This window comes from Protopterus annectens, chromosome 2.part0 (genome assembly GCF_019279795.1).
Source record: "Protopterus annectens isolate FY-2018-M chromosome 2.part0, PAN1.0, whole genome shotgun sequence".
Lineage (NCBI taxonomy): Eukaryota > Metazoa > Chordata > Ceratodontiformes > Protopteridae > Protopterus > Protopterus annectens.
The window spans coordinates 779,768,133-779,790,321 of record NC_056728.1 but is presented as its reverse complement, the minus strand read 5'-3'; the positions used below and the strand labels follow the sequence as shown (position 1 = coordinate 779,790,321).

General features: G+C 43.2%; 1 protein-coding gene across 1 annotated transcript in view; it reads left to right on the top strand.

Moving 5' to 3' along the window:
* DENND4C (DENN domain containing 4C) overlaps window positions 1-22,189 on the top strand; it is a 2,492,302-nt gene that overhangs the window by 2,039,043 nt on the left and 431,070 nt on the right. The window contains exon 26 of the mRNA XM_044061083.1: window positions 8,914-9,159. Within this exon, the coding sequence (XP_043917018.1) occupies window positions 8,914-9,159 (246 nt within the window). The remainder of the gene's footprint in view (window positions 1-8,913; window positions 9,160-22,189) is intronic.

Sequence of the window (22,189 nt, the reverse complement as noted above, 5' to 3'; positions counted from 1 at the left end):
AAAAAGGGCACAGCAGTCATCATTGTGGTAAACATAGTGGAATTGTTTACGTAAACTTAACATAGCAATAGGTGTTCAAATTATCTGTGCTGCAGTAGCCCCTCCCTCATGCCACACTCCCCTTGTTTTTGTTGTGATGATTATGCGAGTGAATACTTTTTTGTTTTTCGTGGCATTGTCCTTTCATGGCTCATCCATCCTCCCTCTCTCTCTCTGGTGGCATGAAAGTTTTCATGGTTCATGACCAAACAAGTATTTTTGGAAAGCTCGAGCTTACTGACTGGGGACATGGATGGAGCCCTGGAGCTTTAAAAGCTGGCCAGCTGTTGTATCCTTGGCAGTATGCAACTCATGTAGCTAAGGGTACTGCAGCAGTGATCATTTGAGCATCTAATGCTATGGTAAGTTTAATTTCACAGCTGTGCTATTACTATGTAAAACTAAAATACAGTAAAAAATTCACAAAGACAGTGAGATAAGTAGATGAGGGATTTGTGTTTGTATGTGTGAAGGAAGTTAGAGTTTATTATTGTGGCTACATGTACATGTTTTAATGTGTGATTGTTTATTATGCACAAGTTATATTTTCCTTTCACATACACTCTTGCTAATTTATTGTCCCACTCTGTACAAATTGCTTTTTCTGTCCTTGTTCTGCTGTACCATGGTTCCTTTTGATATGGCTTTACTTTTTTATATATGTTTAAATGATCCTAAAATTGAGAAAATGGTAACTGCTGTGAAGTGTGGAGCCCATAGACTTGAGTTGATGGTAGGGTGGGGTGTGTCACTGTAACTGTTTTTCTTTTTTGTGTCCATTTTCCAGAAAGGAGAAATGGTAGATGTGAAGTAGTTCTATCTCGCTGTTTTGTTCTTACACGCGGGTTTGGAGCCGATCGCTTTTCAAGCTCAAACTCTCAGAGAAGCTCGAGACCTAGTGTATATCCCATGATGCTCTACTGTAAACCCCCAGATCTAGTTTGCTGCTGCAACAGATCTACAGCTCGTCGCAGGAAGCTCGAGCCAGTGACTAAATTTTCTATATTTATAGAGAATATTTAGGAAACTTTCTATTTTTATATTGTTAAAATAGATGTGGATTTACTATAGAATTAGTGTTAGTTTGTGTAGATTCAGTAAATATTTGAAGTGTTTTTCTCTTAAAGGTTTTCTAGGCCTTTCTTACCTGTTTGGGTGTGACAGGGCTCTGTCAGCTCTTGTGTGTGTGTGTGCTTCTTTCTTGTGTCACTTTAAAATAACTTAGAAATATATATCCTGTAGAGTGCATAGTTAATAGTTAATAGCCTATAATTAATAGTTAAGATACTTGGATAACTTGGTGTGTAGTTATATTTTTTGCTTAATATTGAGATTCAGGGATCTGATTTTATATTGTACAATATGTCAGAAAAGCAAAAGTCTGGATTTAAAAGGTGTGAGTGTGGTTTAAAAATGTTTGTTACAGACCACCACTCCACCTGCGTGTACTGTTTGGGTTCTGTTCATTTGCAGGAAGTGTGCTCTATCTGCCACTCCTTTAGCGCCAGGGTTCTTTTGGAAAGGCACAGGAAGCTGGTGGATTGGGGACTCCTGAAGCCTGAATTTCAGGCTACGTTGGACAAGACCGACCTTTCTTCAAAGGCTTTGAAGGGGTGAAGTCATCCAAGGAGTCCTCGGAGCCCAAGTCATCGGCTCTGAGGTCCTCTGCTGTGGTTCGTTCATCGGCTCCACATCACCTGGAGCCTTGTATCGATCCTTTACCTCGTAGCCCAGTTGTGGATCCAGTATTGGAGACTTCTCAGTCTCCAATTCTTCAATCGGTACTGTCTTCGGCTCCTTTGACCCATCCCTCGACCCATTCTTCGAGGCTATCTGATGTGGACCTGGACCGAGTGGTTAAGAGGTTGCTAGAGAACCCGGCCCTGGCCAAAATGCTTTCCGCTTCGAGCCACTCTGCTTCGAAGCCTGAAATTCCTGCCCTACTTTCTTCTCCTCCTCCTCCGAAGCCAGTTGAACTTTCGGAGCCGGGGCAGACAGAACCGATGTTGATAGAGCCCTCGGAGCCGAGGTTTGATCCACCTCCCTCGGCTCCATCAACCTTCATCTCTTCGGTTTCGACCGGGGAGTCTCGGGGCCGACAGTCCCTTGCTGGCTCCGGGGTGGAGAGTCGGACCGGTACTTCCGTTCCGACCCTTCCCCTTGGGGATTTGGCACAGGTGGCTTCGGCTCCGTCCTCTGGATTGGAGTGGGGGGGGGGGGCTGCCGGCCTCTTCGGAGCCGACAGACTTTTCGGACCGGGATTCTGGTGCCTTCTAAGCCATGAGGAAGGTCTTGTCTGCTAAGACCACTACCTCCTCGGATCTTTCTTCCCCTCCCCCTAAAGGGCCTCATTCTGCCTCTTCCTCACAGGTCCCTACCAAGCGTCGAGACCCAGGGCCTCAGGTATCCCCATTGGGCAGCCCCTCCTCTACAGGGACTTCACCGGACGCTCCCACCGATGAAGTACCTAGGAAGAGACTGTGCAAGAGGAGGCGCTTGGATTCCCCACAGGAATCCCTGACATCGGATACCGACTTGGAGGAATCAGAAGGGTCCCCACGATCCCCCCTCAGAGGATGTCTCATTTGCAGACATATTGGAGATCTTAAAACAGAGGAGTGATTGGCAGTTCCTTGCCCCTACTGAGGATGAGTCGGTACTCCTGAAGGCCTTTGGGTCTCAACCATCCACCTCTTGGGTTACCCCGCCCTTCGATGAACTGATGGATCTGGTTGCTCAAAGGGCATGGAAGTCCTCTGATTCAGTGGAACAGGTACTTCGGAGGCCCAACAAGTTCATTACTTCCCCTGCTGACAAGGCCTTTCTTACCAAGGGAGTCCCGGTTGATGCCATGATGGTGGCGGCAGCCACCAAGAAAGAGATGTCGGAAACCTCTTCTTCTGTCCATCCTCCTAATAGGGATTCTAGGACGATGGACAGGTATGGGAAACGCTTATTTAGTTCTGCGGCATTTTCCATGAGATCGCTCAACTACCTGACCCATTTTACCCGCCTTCAACGAGATCTCCTTAAAGAGTTGGGAGATAACTCTACAGGGTAACACAGCTGATGCAGTTTCTGAGAAGGTGACTGCACAACTCAACACCCTCAATTCTATAGTCAACTCATCCATGCGACTCATTTCTTATGCTGCCAATGGATCGAGTAGGGTGGCAGGCTCAGCGATAGCTCTTCGGAGACGGTCCTGGATGCGCCTTTTCTCCTTTGCGGAAGCCTTCAAATCTTCCTTCGTCAATACCCCATTCGATGGTTCCGCCTTGTTCAGGTCTAAAGTTAAGGAGACGCTTGCTAGGTGTGAACAAGAAGGAAAAGACTCTTTCTGCTGTAGGAGTCCATTTTCCCACTCCAACTAGACCATACCCCAAAGGGCACTGAAGTTGGAAAATGTGGTTCCGAAAACCCCAAGGAGCTTTCCAAAACACACCTACGGATACCCCCTCTAGGGGCAGGGGAGGGGGTAAAAACGGAAGACGCCGTCCAACCGGCAGAGGGAGTCTGCAAAACCAGGGTGACAGCAGTTCTCTGGTAAGCCCCATCAGCGTTCCTGAAAGGAAGCCCGGCTGTCCTTCTCTGGAGGCGGTCGGGGGTCGCTCGGTTTTATACCCAAACGTCTGGCTAAACATTACAATGGATTCTTGGGTAAAAAGCATCATTGCCAGAGGTTACTACATTCCCTTTACAAAACTCCCCCGCATGTGTACAAGTATTCCAGACGTTCCACCCAGTCTGAGAAAGCTAGCAGCCATAGAAATTCAGAACCTGCTAGACAAGAGAGTCATCCAGCCAGTCCTGGCAGACCAGATAGGATCCGGAACTTACTCAAGTTTCTTTTTAGTTCCAAAGAAAACAGGGGACTGGAGGCCCATATTAGTCCTCAGCAAACTCAACACCTTCGTCAAGAAGGAAAAGTTCCGGATGTTCACGCTTCAATCGATACTTCTGTTCCTAGAAACGGGCAATTGGATATGCTCAAGGATGCTTACTACCACATCAAAATGGCCAGATCATCCAGAGATCACCTGCGTTTCTGGCTGGGGGCCAGTCTTTACCAGTTCACAGCCCTGCCCTTTGGTCTCACCATAGCCCCAGAGTGTTCACCAAATATATGGCAGTGGTCACGGCTCACCTGAGACATTTAGGATTCCGGGTGTTTCCATATCTGGACGACTGGCTCCTCACCACCACCTCCAGGCATCAACTAATCCAATCAAGAGACTACACTATCAACCTTTGTTCCCAGTAGGGCATAACCTTAAACTTTGAAAAATCTGCGTTATCACCCACGCAGCGTATTACCTTTGTCTCAAGCAAGAATCGTATCTCTAGAAAGTCAATTGTCCAGTCTGTTGACCCAGAACAAAGCTCCTGCGTCCCAGATACTGAAGCTATTAAGCACAATGGCAGCCACGCTGATAGCAGTCCCGTTAGGGTGCATGTGCATGCACATGCGGATACTCCAGTGGGTACTCTTCGCACAATGGTTTTACCAACAACTGCCCATGTCACACGAGATTGTATTAACAAATCATTACAAAAAGGATCTCAATTGGTGGCTGAACAGCGACCAATTAATAGTCGGACGTCCCCTTGTTCTTCCCCAACCCATAGCCACAGTGACCACGGATGCTTCCCTGATAGGGTAAGGGGGGGGGGGCTATTTCAGGGAAAGACTGTCCAAGGTACTTGGTCAAGCATGGAATCACATTTGCATATAAATGTCCTGGAACTGAGAGCGGTGTTCCTGGCGTTGCAACACTTTCACGACTGTCTTCTTTCAGGGACAATTGCAATTCAGACGGACAACATGTCAGTAGTCTGGTACATCAACAAGTCAGTGGGAACCAGATCGTATCCCTTATGCCGAGAGGCCCTAAGAATTTGGCAATGGGCTGTATCCACCAGCCACTTTCTAATAACGCACATCCCGGGGTCATCCAGTGTGATAGCGGACAAACTGAGCAGGGCCATCCTTTTGCCTCACGAGTGGTCCCTCAAACAACAGGTGGCGGACAAGATTTTCCGCAGATGGGGCCAGCCTTGCTGTGATCTGTTTGCATCTCAGATGAATGCCAAATGCAGCAGCTACTTTGTCCTTTATCCCCCACCGGGGAGCAACCAGAGGGTTGCGCTCGTACACGATTGGCCCCTGGGCCTCCTATATGCCTTCCCGCCAGTTTCCCTAATTCCCAAATTTATACAGAAAGCTAAAAGTATGGGAAGGACTGTGATTTTGATAGCCCCGTCTTGGCCTCATCAGATTTGGTTCCCCTTCCTACAGAAGTATCGAGTGGAAGAACCATGGATTCTGGACCCAGTGCCAGATCTTCTGACTCATTCGTCGTGAGTTCTTCATCCCTCCCTCATCTCCCTAAAACTGACAGCTTGGCTGTTCCAATTCCCATATTAGCCAGGTCTCAAGATTTGTCTCCCGCGGTCCAACATATTATAGTTTCCTCTCATAAACTGTCTACCAGGAAGCTATATAACAGCAAATTGAAACGATTTGTTCACTGGGCTTCTCATCATGACATTGACCCTTATGTGGCGCCTATTCATACCATCTTAGAGTTCTTGGCTTCTTTGTTCTTTGATGGCGCAGCTGCTGCCACCATAAGAGTTCAGTTGGCTGCTACTTCCAGTTTTCATGTAGGGTTTAATGGGTCTAACATCATGTCCCATAGACTATGTAAGGCCTTTTTGAAAAGGGACCCACCATCTCAGACCACCTATCAGACACCCTGTCTCTTCCTGGAATTTGAATCTTGTTTTATCCCAATTGATGCTAGCCCCCTTCGAACCCGCGTCTTCCTGTCACTTGAAGTTTCTGTCTTGGAAAACTACATTTCTGGTAGCCATTACATCGGCACGTAGGGTCTCCGAACTTCAAGCCTTATCCTCCAAGCCCCCATATTTGATATTCCACCCTGATAGGGTGTCTCTCAGGACAAAACCTTACCTTTCTTCCCAAGGTCTGTTCAGAAACTAACTTAAATCAGTCCATTGAGCTCCCAACCTTCTTTAGACACTGTACCAACAGACTGGAATATATGTTACACAAGCTTGATGTTCACAGACAATTGAGATTCTACTTGGACAGAACGAAAGACTTCAGACAATCGGATCAAGTCTTTGTCTCTTACGCAGAGAATAAGAAAGGTTCTGCGGTATCAAAAATCACATTATGTAAGTGGCTTTCTGACTGCATTAAATTCATTTATTCCTCCACTAACCAGCCATTACCGACTAACGTCAAAGCCCATTCTACCCGGGCTGTTTCTACGTCATTAGCTCATGCAGCTCGTTTGCCCTTGGATACCATCTGTGCAGCTGCCACGTGGTCAAAACCTCACACCTTTATCACTCATTACAAAGTGGACAGGACCTCCAGGGACAGGGCTTCCTTTGGTTCCACTGTGCTCAGGAATGTTCTCCCTTGAGCCACCCAGGATTAGGGTGCTTGGGACGATACCCACATGTAAGAACAAAATGGTGAGATAGAACAACTTCACATAAAGAAGTTATGCCCTTACCATAATGTTCCATGTGAGTTGTTCATCTCGCCTTTTTGTTCTTAGATTCCATCCCGCCTTCCCCCTCCTGTTGAGAAAGATGGTTGCCTTGGTGGATTGGTCGATTTTTGTCAGCCTGTCTTTTTTGGACAGACTATTTTTCCTTCTGCAAACCTATAGCTACCTAGATAGGTAGGTACTGTAGTTCTTTTTTCTTCCTTTAGGCTGGCTTTGGGTGCAGCGTACTAGATCTGGGGGTTTACAGTAGAGCATTATGGGATATACACAAGGTCTCGAGCTTTTCAGAGTTTGAGCTTGAAAATCGGCTGACTCTGAGCCAAGGGATCGGCTCAGAATCCACGTGTAAGAACAAAAAGGCGAGATGAACAACTCACATGGAACGTTATGGTAAGGACATAACTTCTTTTTTTATCAGATTAACATATTGAAGTGCAGGTTGCACAAAGTCTGATGTAGATAATGTTAAGTAGAAGTCTTTTTATCACAGTTCTTTAATGACAGAGTAAAAACATTTTGTACACTGTTAGAAAGTTGCTTGGATAAACATATTTGAGCCATGAATAGCATCTTAGAGAAAGCATTGCATTACAAGGAAGTGCAAGTGAAATGCATTAAAATGCCAGGTGCAACTATTTTTAGTCCAGCATATTGTAGATATAATCTTTAATTGATGCAGCATTACTTATTGATGCAGCATTACTTATTGATGCTGCCTTTGTTTGGTGATTTTTGTAAGTTCAGCTCTTTGCAGATAAATATTAGTAGCATTTAGCATTATTCCTTATGGTGCTGTCCCTCGTGAAGCAAAATGTAAGTGCCTATAATTGGGAATCTTTCAAAAAGTGAAGTGAAGGGAGACCCTTTGTGTTTTATGCTTACAACTATTTGTGGAAGGAAAAGTGGCATTCATTATATGTATTTATTAAATGTCACCACTCTGCCATTGATGGCTAGCTAAATTCACCTTTCTTTGTCAGCAGGAAAGATGTCAAAACAATCCGTGGGATTCATTAACGCCTACACTGTGTACACTGTGCTGAGTGAATAGATAACACAAATATAACTTGTACCTTGTTCTTCCTAATTTTAGTTTCTCTATTGATTTTCTTGCAGATTTAAACCCTGAGAGGGACTCATAAAGGTTATCTCAAAGTGTAGACTACATGTACACTTAATGTGGTAGCCATGTTCCTGAATACAGATCGTGTACACTTAGTGTAGGTGTTATTGAATCTGGCCCAATGTTTTTATAACAGTAACAGGTGTTCATTTGCACTTGTTGCTTTAGGTTTTCAGTTTCTTTTGTTAGTTCCTTGTAAATCCTTGTTAGTGCACTCTTCACTTAGCATTGTACTTTGCCTGATGTATAAGTATTGGCAACAACAGGGGGATCCTTCAGGAGGGTATGAGCTGGGAGTAAACCTAGTCCTAGTTAAGCTTTGGTTTCTTACTTTTTAAGCTATGACTTCCAAAAGTAAAGTTTCTTTGGCAGCAGTTTGCAATAGCATAGCAAGGGTGGAATGAAGGGGTCAACCACAATGGATGCAAAGTGTTAGCATGATACAATCATACCTGTAACTTTTTATGCACCAAAATACCAGCACAGGAAGTCATTTTTTTGTCCTGTTCAGTTGAGCTGAGCTGGGCAGGGCACAGTTCCATAGGACAGGAATAGGATGCTGGATGAGCCAACCACGGCTCTGGTAGTGTGCTTCAGAGGAATCTAAGGTGGATTGACATCTTTGTTTCAATTTCTGTTTGTTCACTGATTTACCATTTATTTTATTGAGTTTCTGAAGTGTTGCCATTCATCCAAACAATGCAAGAGTCTTACAACAGTACAGTTACATGGTTAGTCATGGTTACTGATGCACATTCTAGGAGTAGACATTGATTTTGTACCCTCTATCCTAACAATTGTGATCCTCATTTTAGAGGTGAGTTCAGTGTGTTATGTTTTATTCTGTTTTCCTGTGTGCTTTCTTTTTTATTTCTTTATATAGTTTAGGCTGTTTTTTAATTATTCATATGGAGTGATAAGAGTAGAGGGAGGGCCTCCTAATCTTGCACATTATTTGATTGATAATGGATATGGTCATCTTGATAGTTTCCACCAGTAACTATGCTGTCCCAAAGAAGAAAACTAGATTTAAGTCCCACGTCACTCCTGCTGCTTGAACCTCTTGTTGATTTGCTGCCCACAGAGTGCACTTCCATAACTGTTTTTCTGGGTGATGGTATCTGAAAGGAGAAGCAAGTAATATGTCAGTAAAAAATCTGTTTCTTTATAGTGCCTGTAATTTTTTTGTGATGTATCCTTTAGGGTCTTCAGGAAAATAGGCCCAATCCCTTGCCTATATCGGTACCTTACCTGAGTCCTCTTGTGCTGAGGAAAGAATTGGAATCCTTGTTGGAAAATGAAGGAGATCGAGTGATTAATTCACCGACATTTATCAACCAACATCCCATCATTTTCTGGAATCTTGTTTGGTATTTCAGACGGTTAGATGTGATCAGCAACCTTCCTGGCCTTATCTTAACATCAGAGCACTGTAATGGAGGAATTCAGGTAGGTTTGATTTATTTGCTTAGTTTCTATTAATATTTACAAACAAAACAGACAAAAATTACAGATCTAACCATACCTCTCAACTGTCCCTGATTTTTGCCTCCTATTTTTCTCCTGTTCCTTGTAATTTTTTTGATTCTCTGGTAAACCACTGAGGATTACAGTCTATCAATAATGGCAGTTATTGGAGTTTCATACTTCTTGTTCAGAAAATGCATCACAATACCAAATCTGTTGTTATTTTAAGTGAATTAGAGTAATATTTAAAAATTGTCCCTGATTTTTTGTCCTCCCATTATTTTTTAGCTTTCTCCAGGATTCTTGAGCAAATAAGTTCCGAGGTGTATGGGTCTAACCAAGGGAATCCTCCTTAACAAATCCTTAGCTTGAAGATGTTAAAACTTCATTATTTGAAATTCTGCATTTTTTTCAACAAAATCCACTGTTCACACTTAGTGGCATAAAGTGATGACTATGTAAGCACCCACATCCATGAATACTGTTTTGTTGTTCACACAGTTCAGTTTGCATCTTGATCTTTGCTGTCTTTGGTAAATTTTTATGTTTTCATGCCTAAACACACACGTGTCTTTATAGTCAGAAAATTACCAGCAAAGACCTGTACTGGCCTTACCTATACTGTCTCAGTAATCCAGAACTTTATACATTTGTGGCAGCTGACAATATTGCCTCATTTTCAGACCAGCTACTCACCACTGAATATAGGAAAAGTTGCTAGTCACCTTCGCAGAGATGGTGGTGCCTGAGAGCTGTTTGCACAAACACCTTTGAAAGGTCCTCTTTGCAGCCTCAGTCATGTGGTAAGGCATTACCAGAAGGCAAGCACTTGAAGACCAGGTTCATTCATGAGGCTGCTCAAGGAAGGTCTATGTCGAATAAGCCACCCCCCCCCCCCAAACACACACCTGCATTCTTCATGTGCTAAGGTCATCCTTGACTAGTGGGGACTTGAGCCTGAACTGGTCCTTACCCTCAGTTGATTACCTTGGGATTGGGGCATGCATGCATTTGGCTTCCACCCTAGGTGGAGCATTCCAAAAGTTTTGTGACACCCTGTTATCAGGTGGTTGACTGAATGCCATATTTGGCCAGCCTGATTCTAGAGACTAGTCTTTTAAAGCTAACCTTCATTGATCAGAAGTACTCAGGACAAGGCACACTCCACCCAAGGTTTTTCTTCCAGCTCAACACATTCTCTTGTACCTTGGAGACACTCTGATTGGTAGTGCACTCTTCATTTAGCATTTTAGTACACTTGATGTTTGCACCGTCTGGAGTGTGTTTCAGGCATTTTTAAGCTTGCAGATATTTGTACACCAGCAACCTAGTCCTGGTTCATGTTTTAATTATTTAGATAAAACTTCTAAAAGTGAAACTTCATTGCTAGGACAATGTGCTTCAGAAAAGTTTGAGTTGAGTTGTTCTCTTTGTTACATGATGCAGTTGAAGAGAGTCATCCTGGTTATCACTTGTGCAGGAGCACATGATTAGGGCTTTTAGTCTGAAGCCTTGTCCAGTACCTGACAAAGTCCTGATTAGTGATTGACTCAGTATATGTTTCTGGTCTGTCAGTGCCCAGCACTTGTATGTCATATGCTTGCCCATTAACATGTGAGCTTACCCCAATGGGTGGCATTTCACTGCTGGCATCCTTCGAGAATTTGAAGCTCTCAGCCCCACTCTGTCCAAGATGGACTTGACTATTGAGACACTAAACCCTTGCTCATTTTCATTATATGAGCTGTTATTTAGAAATGCTCTTATACTGCTAAGGAGCAGCTTTGGTTCTCCCCTCAAGAATTGCTTGGCAATATTTATTCGAAAGAAGCCTGAGTTTGAGCTGTGTCCTCCCTTATTTAGAGTCATAAACAATGCTGTCCTAGCAGTTTGATTCTACTTCCATTTTCCTGAAAAAAATGCAGATATCCTTTACAAGCTACCCTGTCAGTGGGCATATCTTTTTAGTAACTTTCCAGTGCCTACTCCTTTGAGATCTTTTCTGACATAGGTCCCAGAAAACAAAGCATTTGGCCCCTTTGCTCTTGCAAAAGAAGTCAAGAACTTTTTACAGGTGTTGGGGGACAGTATATTCCTCTGGCACACTAGTAAGAATATGTTGGATAAGCCTAGAAGACCTCCCTTGATCTGGGTCCAAGAAGGATCCTCCTCATACTCTGTTAAGGGCGCCCTTGGTAGAATACATAGTTTCCATTTAGTTTGTATTGTACTGATGTTTTTGGTTAGTGTCACAGGGTTGGTGGTGGCATAAACAGAGTGATGCAGATGAAAGGGGTTTTTCTTATGAAGGAGGTCAGGAACAAGGTCCTAGATGATGCCTGCTTGTTTAGAGGATATGCTCCTTGACTGTTTAGCTGAAGGTCTTATTGAAGACCTCCAGAAGAGGAAACAAGATCCATCCTCTGTGAAAGGTCTTATGAACCTCACTTCCACTCCTTCCTGTGGTAGATCTGGCAGAGGAAGGGACCACCCTACCCTCTGAGAAAGACCATTATGTTTCTCATGGTTTTGTTCCAACCATTATTGATAAAGTTATTAAAGCAGATGACTCCACATTCAGCACTCACCACAGTCCTAACAGTCTGGGACTTCTAGTGAGATGGTCTTCAATTTAACAAGGCTCATTAGAGAGTTAACTCAGAGATCAGTAAGTTTTAGACATTGTTACATTTAGCCATGTTCTGGAGCACGTACCCCTCCCAGCTGAGAGGACTTTGCCTGTGGTTCAGTCTTTATCAGTTGAGCTGTCTTGACAGTCCTAGACTCTGTCCCTAAAAGGGACATAGAGATTATCATGATTTTTGGGGAGGAGTTGTGTTTGCTTCCTCCAGCTCATCCTATTCTGAGGATTGACAGTTTCCATCCCTTTTTTTGACAAGAGTGATTTCAGCCATCACTACATGTGTATTTTACTTCCAGGTGATCATCCTGCAGAAGAATGTACTTTTGCCCTTGCTAAAAATGCTACGTAATGGATAAAGTGGAAGCCTGCTGGTAGATCATTATGTCTGGGGATCCATAAGTGAGATTTCTATGGTTTGCTCTAGTGGAGCATCACTTCCCATATAATGTGTTTCAGTGTGAGCTTTTGTCAGCATTCATAGTCTTCACCAAGGTATTGGCCATGATGGCCAAAATCTTGCACGTGAAAAATCTTCTGTTATTCCTGTACATAGGAAACTGAGGCAACCCTCATCTTGATGCTCTCATGGATGCATTCCCCAGAGGGTCACAGTAAGCTGGAAGAAGTTATATGGTCACGACTGCAAGGAAGTCCTCCTTAAAGTTGAGTTGTATGCCTTCTGTTGTATGGAGTTCTTACCCTTTTTGTAGGGCCTAGGAGGTCTTGGCTCTGGCTTTGTTTGAGGACAGTCCATAGTTCAGGGTGAGACTGATTAACTTTATGGTCTTTGTGGCTGCCTTGATATTTATGGGTCCCTTTACACTTCTGAGCAGGTGAGCAGTGAAATGTGCTTAATGTGAAGTACCAGTGTGGCTTTTAATTCACCACACTTTGACAGATTTACTTTGGGTATGAGACCTTGCTACTAGACCTTAGAGTAGACTTTCCTAGTCAGTTATTTCATGATTCTTCCATTTCTGCAGCCAAACCTTGTACAGATCTTTGCAAAGGAAACTTCTACCGAGAACTGAAGAGCTCACCTGGGTTCACACAGTTCACATGCAGTGCAAGAAGTGTGGGCCCTCCTAAAGATGTGACTTCCCATCTTCCATTTGGAGCTCAGTAGTAGCATTGATTCTAGCCCTGAAGAAGTTGTTATACAATCAGTCTACTGTATGATTGCTAAACACACATGGAGCATGAGATTAGAACCCTTCTGTAGAGAAGTGATGATAATCTAGCATAGAGCCATAGGAAAGGGCATCCTTCTGTCAGCATTTCATATCCCATGGGATGTGAACAAGCTGGTAGATGTGCTGTTCAGGGATTTCATTCCTTTTTTGGAGCTTGACATTTAGCAATTGTAACTGGTCAAAATATTAAAGTAGTAAGACATTTTGGAGCGTGATCTCTGCCACATAGAACACAATATGTCCTTTCTCCTCAGTTTTACTGAGTGTTGAGGAGGTAGTAGTGCATGCATTCCCATCCCCATAAAAATGGACGTTCTACAGTGTCTTCTCATTATTACCATTAATTCCTCCTATCATCATGGAGTTCAAGGAGGAAAAATAAAAGTCAATTTCTTCAGTCTTTGGTGGTTGAGAAGGACATGGTTTTAAGCTCAGAGATCCTTAGCAGCACAGAACAACCTCTAATAGTCCTAGCAAAGGATGTCCTCTGTGACTAGGGTGACAGCAACCACCAGATCAGGACTTGGCTACTAATGTGGACTCCCCTTTTATTCCTCTGGAATTTCCAGCAAACATGTCAGAGGTGATTAAGGCCACCAGGATGCCTTCTGCATAGCAATCCTGTCTCCAAGTGGAAGAGTTTCTCAGCTTGGATAGAGCAATGCGCCACACTACACTGGTTAGTTAATCTGCAGTTGAGTTACTTATCTCGGGCACCTGCATGACATGGGCCTTAGTTATGCTAATATCAAGATGCATTTGTTAACTATTTTGGTGCATCTTGACCGCTTGGTAGGCTTCAGAATATTGGTTGGTCCAGAGTGCTGCATCTCTGTTCCCGAATTTGAAACACATTTCATATCTCCATCTTGATGGGCTTTCCTGTTCAGTGACTTTGAAGATTATTTTTCAGAACTGCTCTTTTTGGTATCCATAATATCTAGATGACAATCTTGGTGCTTTGGCCGTTCACATAGTGGTGTCACTTTTAGGATGAACTCGTTAAGTGTGGCTTTGAAGGTGTCCCTGAACCAGTCTGGCAACCTCCCTGCTTTTTTTACATGGTAGAATGTGCAGAGCTGGTCAGCTCTGCAGCATTGTCTACTTGAGGAGCATGAGCTTCTGCTTGTCTCCTCTCCTCCTGGGAGGAAGGGGTCTGCATTTGTAACGTACAATTCCTAAATGTATTGCAAACGTCATCTTTTGCTGTCAGTTTGGCAACAACATATTGGCAAATGCTGAAATTTAAACCCATCTCACTATGGTATGGAGATGTCACCATTGTTGCTTCTCAAATGCCTGTAATGCAGATTTCAGTGTACAGTTCTGTTGGTCCTCTCTAATCACTTTCACCAAGCATGACTTGGGGAGTTGGGCCACATGTTGAAAATTCTTCAGAAATCAGGTGTCTGAAATGTAGCCTAAGGCCATTCTGAGGATCTTTCTTTGCTGGTGGCTGTTGCTTGACATTCATATCAAGCAAGGACCCTATTAAGTGTGAGTCTTACCATTACATGTAGCTTAACAGTTTCACCCTGTCAGTTGATCTGGAACTTAAAAAGTTAGGGCTAGCATAATTTCCTCCTCCTCTCTATGAGTAGATGATCTGTCAGTAGTTGCTGTTGAAATTCCATTTGTCAGGTAAATTTTGTAGTTTTATTTATAACATTATAATATAAAAATTAAATAACACTTGGCAAACTTCTGAAATGTTATTCTATCACTTTAAACCACTCATAGTGATTCAATTAACATCTTCGTGGGAGTCAAGAAGGGAATAATTCCAGCTATTGTCCATCTGTTCATCTCTCCTTAGCTCCTTTTTCCCCACTTTTTTGTACATGGGCTTGTGGTGTTAAATTAAAAGTGACAATTATCTAGTGCCAGTTTTCAAAATGCTGGGTGTCTAGCCCTACCACTTTTCATCCATACGACTCTTGCACACACTCTCACTTGCGGCCAACTTAATGTCTTCATTCCACCTACTATGCATGTCTGTGGTATGCAGGAGAAAATGAGAGCACCTAGAGAAAACCTACACACGCACACACACGCACACACACGCACACACACAGAGGACATGTAAAGCTCTGCACAGAAGGCACTCCACCTGAGAATTGACCTCGGGAACCTCTTGCTGTGAGGTGACAGCACTACCCACTGTGCCACTCCAACCTTTGTATACATCACTAATTAAAATTTTCTCATAGTAATAAAACCATTAAACAAGTAATTAAAATGTCTTTTATTTCTATAGCTCTTGATTTTGGTAACATAATTTGCATATCAAATATTAAAATATATTCAGATTCTTTATGTCTAAGCAAGGAGTATTTTAAGTAATGGAATGCATTCTTTATCCATTGTCTAATTATGTGGTGTTAGGTGTACATTTATAAGATGGTGTTTTCTTGTGGGATTGTGACAACATTTGGGTGTAAGGATGACTGAGATTGTATAGCTAGTGCCTTCCATCTTGGCATAAGCCAACCAGGTGCATAGCCATTCCAAAATGTAGATTTTGCTGAAAAAAATGCACAATTCCTATTCAAGTAATATTAACAGCCAAAGACTTATTAAAGGGTGGTTTCCCGTGGATTAGCTGTTAATGTAAATACATTGTGTGCTCTTTTTTTTTTTTTTTTTTTTTTTTTTTTACAGTTCATGTGCTTACGTTTTATGGAGTTTATACAGAGTATACTTTTAATGCTAGATCACTAAAAGATATTATCCAAATTTAGCATTTCGTAACATTTAGCTATGTTCTTGTGTTCAGTTAAGTAACATCATAGGCCCTGTAAAGTAGGAATCCTTGCTTCTTCCATGGAAAATCCAAATATAATGAGCATTATGCTGGCAAACTATGCTTCCAGTGTTAGATTGACAATATAATGTTTGTATCTATTCCTGGTATATAGATAAGACAAAGAAGAAAGAGGGAGGATAGTCTCTTTCACAAATGGCAAGTTGTAGTTACTCCTGTGGATGACAAGTTCCCCTATGAAAGTAATCTAACTGGGAATTATACTGTCTAAAGATTGTGTCGTATAAGAGTAGTCATTACTAAAAAACATCATATATTTGTTTCACTTACTGCAGTCAGTTGGGTTCCTCCTGATGGTTTTGTGCCACCACTTATTTTTTCCAGAAAATTATATATTTACTTTATACTGTACAGCCTTACTTTTATTTCAGACTCCTCATTTGGATCCAGTCCATCAGATTGTATAGCATTGATTGTGGGACTGAGAGCTACTATGTAGATCAACCTATAGCAACCACTTGTCGTTGACTGTTGGGTAAACTCTTTCCCACAACCCACCCGTCTGTAACCCATTAATCTATACTACCCCGCTAAGAAAATAGCCATAGGACTGTGTGTGCGTGTGTGTATTGTCACAGTATGTAAAGAGGCTTATTTTATTTCATAATACTGTGAACCAGATGGTGTGTATTTTAGCAGTGGTTTAACTGGAAGAGTGATGGCAAATAAATCATCTGATGTTGTCAATCTTCATTCACTCTTGACTGTTGGGCATCTTGATCAACAGGGAAAAGTCAAAGCTATCCCCCACACATAACATAGAATTCATCAGAGCAAGACTAAACACAAAATCCTGCATGGCTGGCTCTTCCACTTTACAGACAGGAGAAGCTGAGGTTGCAACTTCAAGTGATGCTCTCTCAAGACAAAGTTCCAGCTCGCCAGGTCTTACATCTCCTTGGGTCCACTGCAGCGATAATCACCTTAGTTCCTCTGGCAAGATGCCACATGAGGCTACTTCACTGGCTTCTGGCATCACAGTGGTCAATGTTAACTCAATAACTAACTGATGTAAGCCGGATTTATATTGGTGGATTTTTAGGAAAAGTTTACTTTTAATGCTAGATCACTAATGATGTTAGGAAAAGTGATGAGGTTAAAACTACCAATACAAAAATTTCAACAAAACACAAATTAAAAGTCATGCTGCTAAAACTGTAGGAGTCTAAACATGAAACTGCACTCATTGCAAGCATTCCTCACCCTGGAAAATGCTGACATATGTGCAGTCATAGAAACCTTGTTCAAAGCTGTGGAGAGCACCCCAGCCTTATCTGGTTACTCATCCCATCATACATTCAGACCCTTAGACTGTGAGCAGTAAAGCCAACGGAGGTGGAGTTTCAATATACATTAAGGACATACACACCTCCAGGCTGGTCAAACAGTATGAAACACAGGAGACACTCCCGGTGCAGATAACCATTGACAAGACCCCTATTCAAATCATAGCTAACTACTGGCCCCTAAATCTGACTCAAGATGCCCAGTCCACCTATTTGGACCTGTTCGAATCTATCAAGATTAAACCCTTTACCCTGATCCTGGGTGACTTGAACTTCCCAAACATAGACTGGAAGAAATATTCATGCCAGAATACAAATGCCCCGAGATTTCTTGATTTTGTCATTGCAAATGCATTGGAACAGGAAGTGGATACCCCCACAAGAGGTGATAATATCTTGGACTTGGTATTAACCAACATGATTAACCACTGCAGCATCCCTATGCTATCATCCTCCCTGGTAAGATCCAACCACAAAGCTGTCACTTTCGAAGTCACCATCTCCCCCAACCCCCCTTTAGCTAGGATCAGACATAAAAACTTCTCCAAAGCTGATTACAGCCTCCTGAGGGATGGTAGAAACAGATTCACAGCCCCCTCCCCCTCTGCAGGAACTGGCACAAGTATCCAGAACTACACCAAAGCACTATACAAACATTTATGTAGATGCATGTAGTCAGGAATACCCAACAGGACTAAATCATCCTCCGCAAGGAAGAGTAAACCTGTGTGGTGGACATCTACAATAAATAAACTCTATAACAAAAGTAAAAAATTGCTGTCCAAGACCAAGAAGGAGCAGGTGCCCAATTGGCAGCAGAGTCTCCTTAGCCTGAACAAGTAAATAAGAGCACTAGTGAAATCCTCCAAACCAAACTTCAAGTCCAAATACATCTACTAGAGACCATCATAAGGCCTTCTTCACATATGTCCGCAACTGCAAAGGAAGCATCCAGATCTGTTCAGAACTGGTGGTCAAGGACACCACATGAGCAAATGCCATTGATATAGCAAACTTGCTGGCTGACAGATTCAGCAAAAACTTTACCCCTCTGCCCCCCCATCAGTAGGTCAGGACATCCCCAGTACCTTCCCCCTTACCCTTATATCTAGGGAACAGATCATCACTGCTCTCTCAAAGGCAAAAAAAAAATCAGCCTCTATGGGACCCAATAACATCCCAGGCTGCATCTTACATGAACTTAGACAGGAACTTGCAGCACCATTAGGCACCCTATTCAACCAAAGTCTGAGTACTGGCTTTGTCCCAGCTGAGTGGAGGATAGCCACTGCCATCCCTTTACACAAAGGTGGAGCATCCACCGATCTGGAAAATTATAGACCCATCAGCCTAACTAGCCTGATCTGCAAGGCCATGGAATGGATCATCATGGACCTCATTAACAAGGACATTGGTAAACTCCAAACACATTGATCCCACACAGTTTGGCTTTGTCAATGGGAGGTCATGTCTGCTAAATTCAGTTGATTTCTTTAAGACAGTCACCAAAGCCATGGAGGGGAAGATGGTGCACACTGCCTGCCTTGACCTGACCAAAACCTTTGACAGTATTCCCCACTCGGGCATAATAGATAAACTCTCTCAAATAGGCATCAATCCATATGTTGCCAGATGGGTAGCAAACTGGCTCACTGGTAGAACCCACGTAGTCAAAATAGGGGAAGCCACCTCAAGCAGTAGACCTATAACAAGTAGCGTACCCCAGGGTTCATTCCTGGGGCCTCTGTTATTTGGGATATACTTTTCTGAGGTGCAGGCCAAAACCAGTGGGCTATGGCTGACCAAGTTTGCAGATGACTGCAAGCTGAGTACTGTCATTAATTCCCCTAGTGATGTGGACATCCTCCAAGAGGGTCTCACCCAGACAAATGACTGGTGCCAGAAACATGGTTTCAAGCTGAATACCAAACAAATGCATCATTATCCCCTTTGGGGAGAGTGATGTCCCCACAAATGATCACATTAATAACATCCTAAGCATGCAGTCAGTCTTGAGGGATTTGGCACCCAGGTCGATAGCAACCTGGCTTTTGACCACCATGTTGCTTCCATTGTACGGAAAGCCTTCTACATGGACCACCTCATAAGTAGGGGTATCTCATCCAGGGGCAAGGAGGTCATGACATCCCTGTATTCTTCCCTTATAAGGCCCATTATTGAGTACAGGGCCCCTTTTGGCATGTACCTTGCAAAGCACATGCAGCAGCTGGAGAGTCACAGAGGTTCCTCACCAGGAGAGAATCCAGGGCCTCCAACATCTACCATACACAGATGCGCTAAAAGCCCTATCCCTCTACTCAGTTTCATAAAGACTTCTCAGAGGTGACCTCTGCTTGTTATACAGGGCAATCATGGACCCCACCTTGATAGGACTGCTGCATATCCGCAAGTCAAGCTCCACTCAAGTAACCCACACCCGTGGCCTCAGCCTCGTCTGCGACATCAACAAGACTTGGTGGGACAAATTTGTGTCCCAGAGACCCCCACATCTATGGAATAGACTCCCTCTCCACATCACGCAGAGTACCTCTTTAACCCTTTTTAAGAGCAACCTGGATAACTGGATGGGAAACAGCAAATATACCCTAGGGATTCCACCAGTGTCCCTGCTGGACAGGGGCATTGGGTGCTGATTTGTCTAAAGATGGGCTAAACTCTTGGCTCGGCTTATAAGGGACTCAGGGCCAATAGCCTAGTAACCTCCTGTGATAAGCGAGAAGACAGATTATGGAGCCGGCCCTTTTCTCCCTCTCAGTCCAAGGCCATAGTGACCACGGACGTATCCCTGATACGGTGGGGAGGTCATTTTCAGGGAAAGACATTTTAAGGCACTTGATCCCCTCAGAGACCAGTTTGCATATCAGCATCCTAGAACTGAGGGCAGTGCTCCTAGCATTGCAAGCATTCCAATCTGCCCGCGCTTCAGGGACAATTTGTATTCAGTTGGACAACATGTCAGTAACTGGTACATCAACAAACAGGGGGGAACCAGGTTCTACCCTCTTTGTCGGAAAGCCCTAACAGTTTGGCAATGGATGATGGCCTCCAATTGCTTTCTGATAGCAACGGACATTCCAGGGAACTCCAGCGTAATTGTGAACAAACTGAGCAGATGCATTCTCCTGCCTCATGAGTGGTCTCTCAATTCTCATTTTGCGGTGAAAATTTTTCGTCAATGGGGTCAGCCTTGCTGTGATCTGTTTGCCTCTCCTACAAACCACAAATGCAGCCGGTACTTTGCTGTGGTCCCCCCCCCCCTTGGGGGGAGTCCCCAAGAGATTCTCTTCTCCATGATTGGCCCCTGGGATTTCTTTATGCCTTTCCACAATCCCCCTAATTCCCCAATTTTTAAAGAAAGCCCAATGGTTGAGAATCAAAATGATTCTCATTGCACCTTATTGGCCCTATAAAGTCTGGTTTCCCTTTCTCTGGCCTCACTTAATTTACTGTCCCTGGATTCTGTATCAAACCCCAGACCTGTTGTCTCATCCACAGGGCCTGGTCCATCCCAACCTACAAAATATCAAGCTGAAAGCTTGGTTTCTCCAATTCAAGTAATTGCCAGGAGAAATAACTCCTCTTCCACAGTACAAAAGATACTTCTGGCTTCTCATAAACCATCCACCAGAAAAATGTATCTTAGCAAATGGAAGAGATTTGCGCTTTGGTCTAATGAAATGGGTATTGATCCTTTTTCAGCCTCTATCGACAAGGTCTTGGAATATTTGTCCACCTTATTCCAACTGGGAGCCTCTATTTCTACTGTTAGTTCATTTAGCTGCCTTTTCAAATTTCCATAATGGTTTCGATGACCTTTCCTTGATGTCCCACCGTCTCTACAAAACCTTTCTTAAGGGCGCTTTACATTTGAAACTGCCTTTCAAAGAGCCCATTGCACCTTGGAATTTAACATTCTTCTTGCAAAGTTTGGTCCATCAGCCTTTCGACCCAGCAGCCACCTGTGATATGAAAGTTTTGTCTTGGAAAACTCTATTCCTGGTAGCTGTGACGTCGGCCAGGAGAATCTGAGAATTGCAGGCCCTGTGTGTAACACCCCCATATATCATTTTTCACAAAGAGAGAGCATCACTCAGAACTAATCCTTTTTTTTTGCCTAAAGTAGTGTCAGATTCCAATATTAATCAGTCCATAGATCTACCAGTTTTCTTCCCAAATTTCATAAACAAGGGAGAATATTGTTTACATTTGTTAGACATACACAATTACGTTTTTATTTGGCTAGAACAAAATCTTTTAGGAAACCGGACCAAATGTTCCTATCCTTTTCAAGTACTAGACTGGGCCAACCAGTTATGAAAGTTATTCTGTCAGAATGGGTGAGAGATTGCATCACCGTTATTTATCAACAAAATAAGGTGGACTTATCAACAAAAGTTAGGGCGCATTCTACCAAATCTGTTTCCACTTCAGTAGCCTTTCATTCCAGAGCTTCTGTGGATGACATATGTGCAGCCCAGCCGCAACTTGGACTACTCCCCATACCTTTATCACTCATTACAAATTGGATACGGTCTCTAGGGGGAAAAGCATCCGTTGGCTCAAATGGTGCTCAGGAATATCCTTTCCAGGGCCTCCCAATGAATGAAGACCAACAACCCAGATGGAACGTTATGGTAAGAACATAACTTCTTTTTTCACATTTTGAATAGTAGCTTTCCTAATTGTCAGAGGAGTGGACATGTGTAGAATATTTCATTACTCTGTAACCTTTTATAGAAAGCTAGAATAGGATTGTTTTGTCAAGTCATCTTGTAAATGTATGATGACAGTCACCCCATCCAACACCTTTTTTGGTTGCTTGTATCCACTGCATGCTTTATTTGAGGTTTTCTGGTATGTAACTTATTTGCTTCCTCCACCCTTTCATTTTTAAACTCTTGTTTTTTATTTTCTGGTATATTTATTTAGTAAGAATCCCAATCAGCCGCCACCAGGTTAAATGGAGCTAGAGGATGGCCCTAGGCCTCTGTTAAAATGAATGAATTGTGGAGAACTGACCCCCCCAGATGGGGCCCAACTCCAA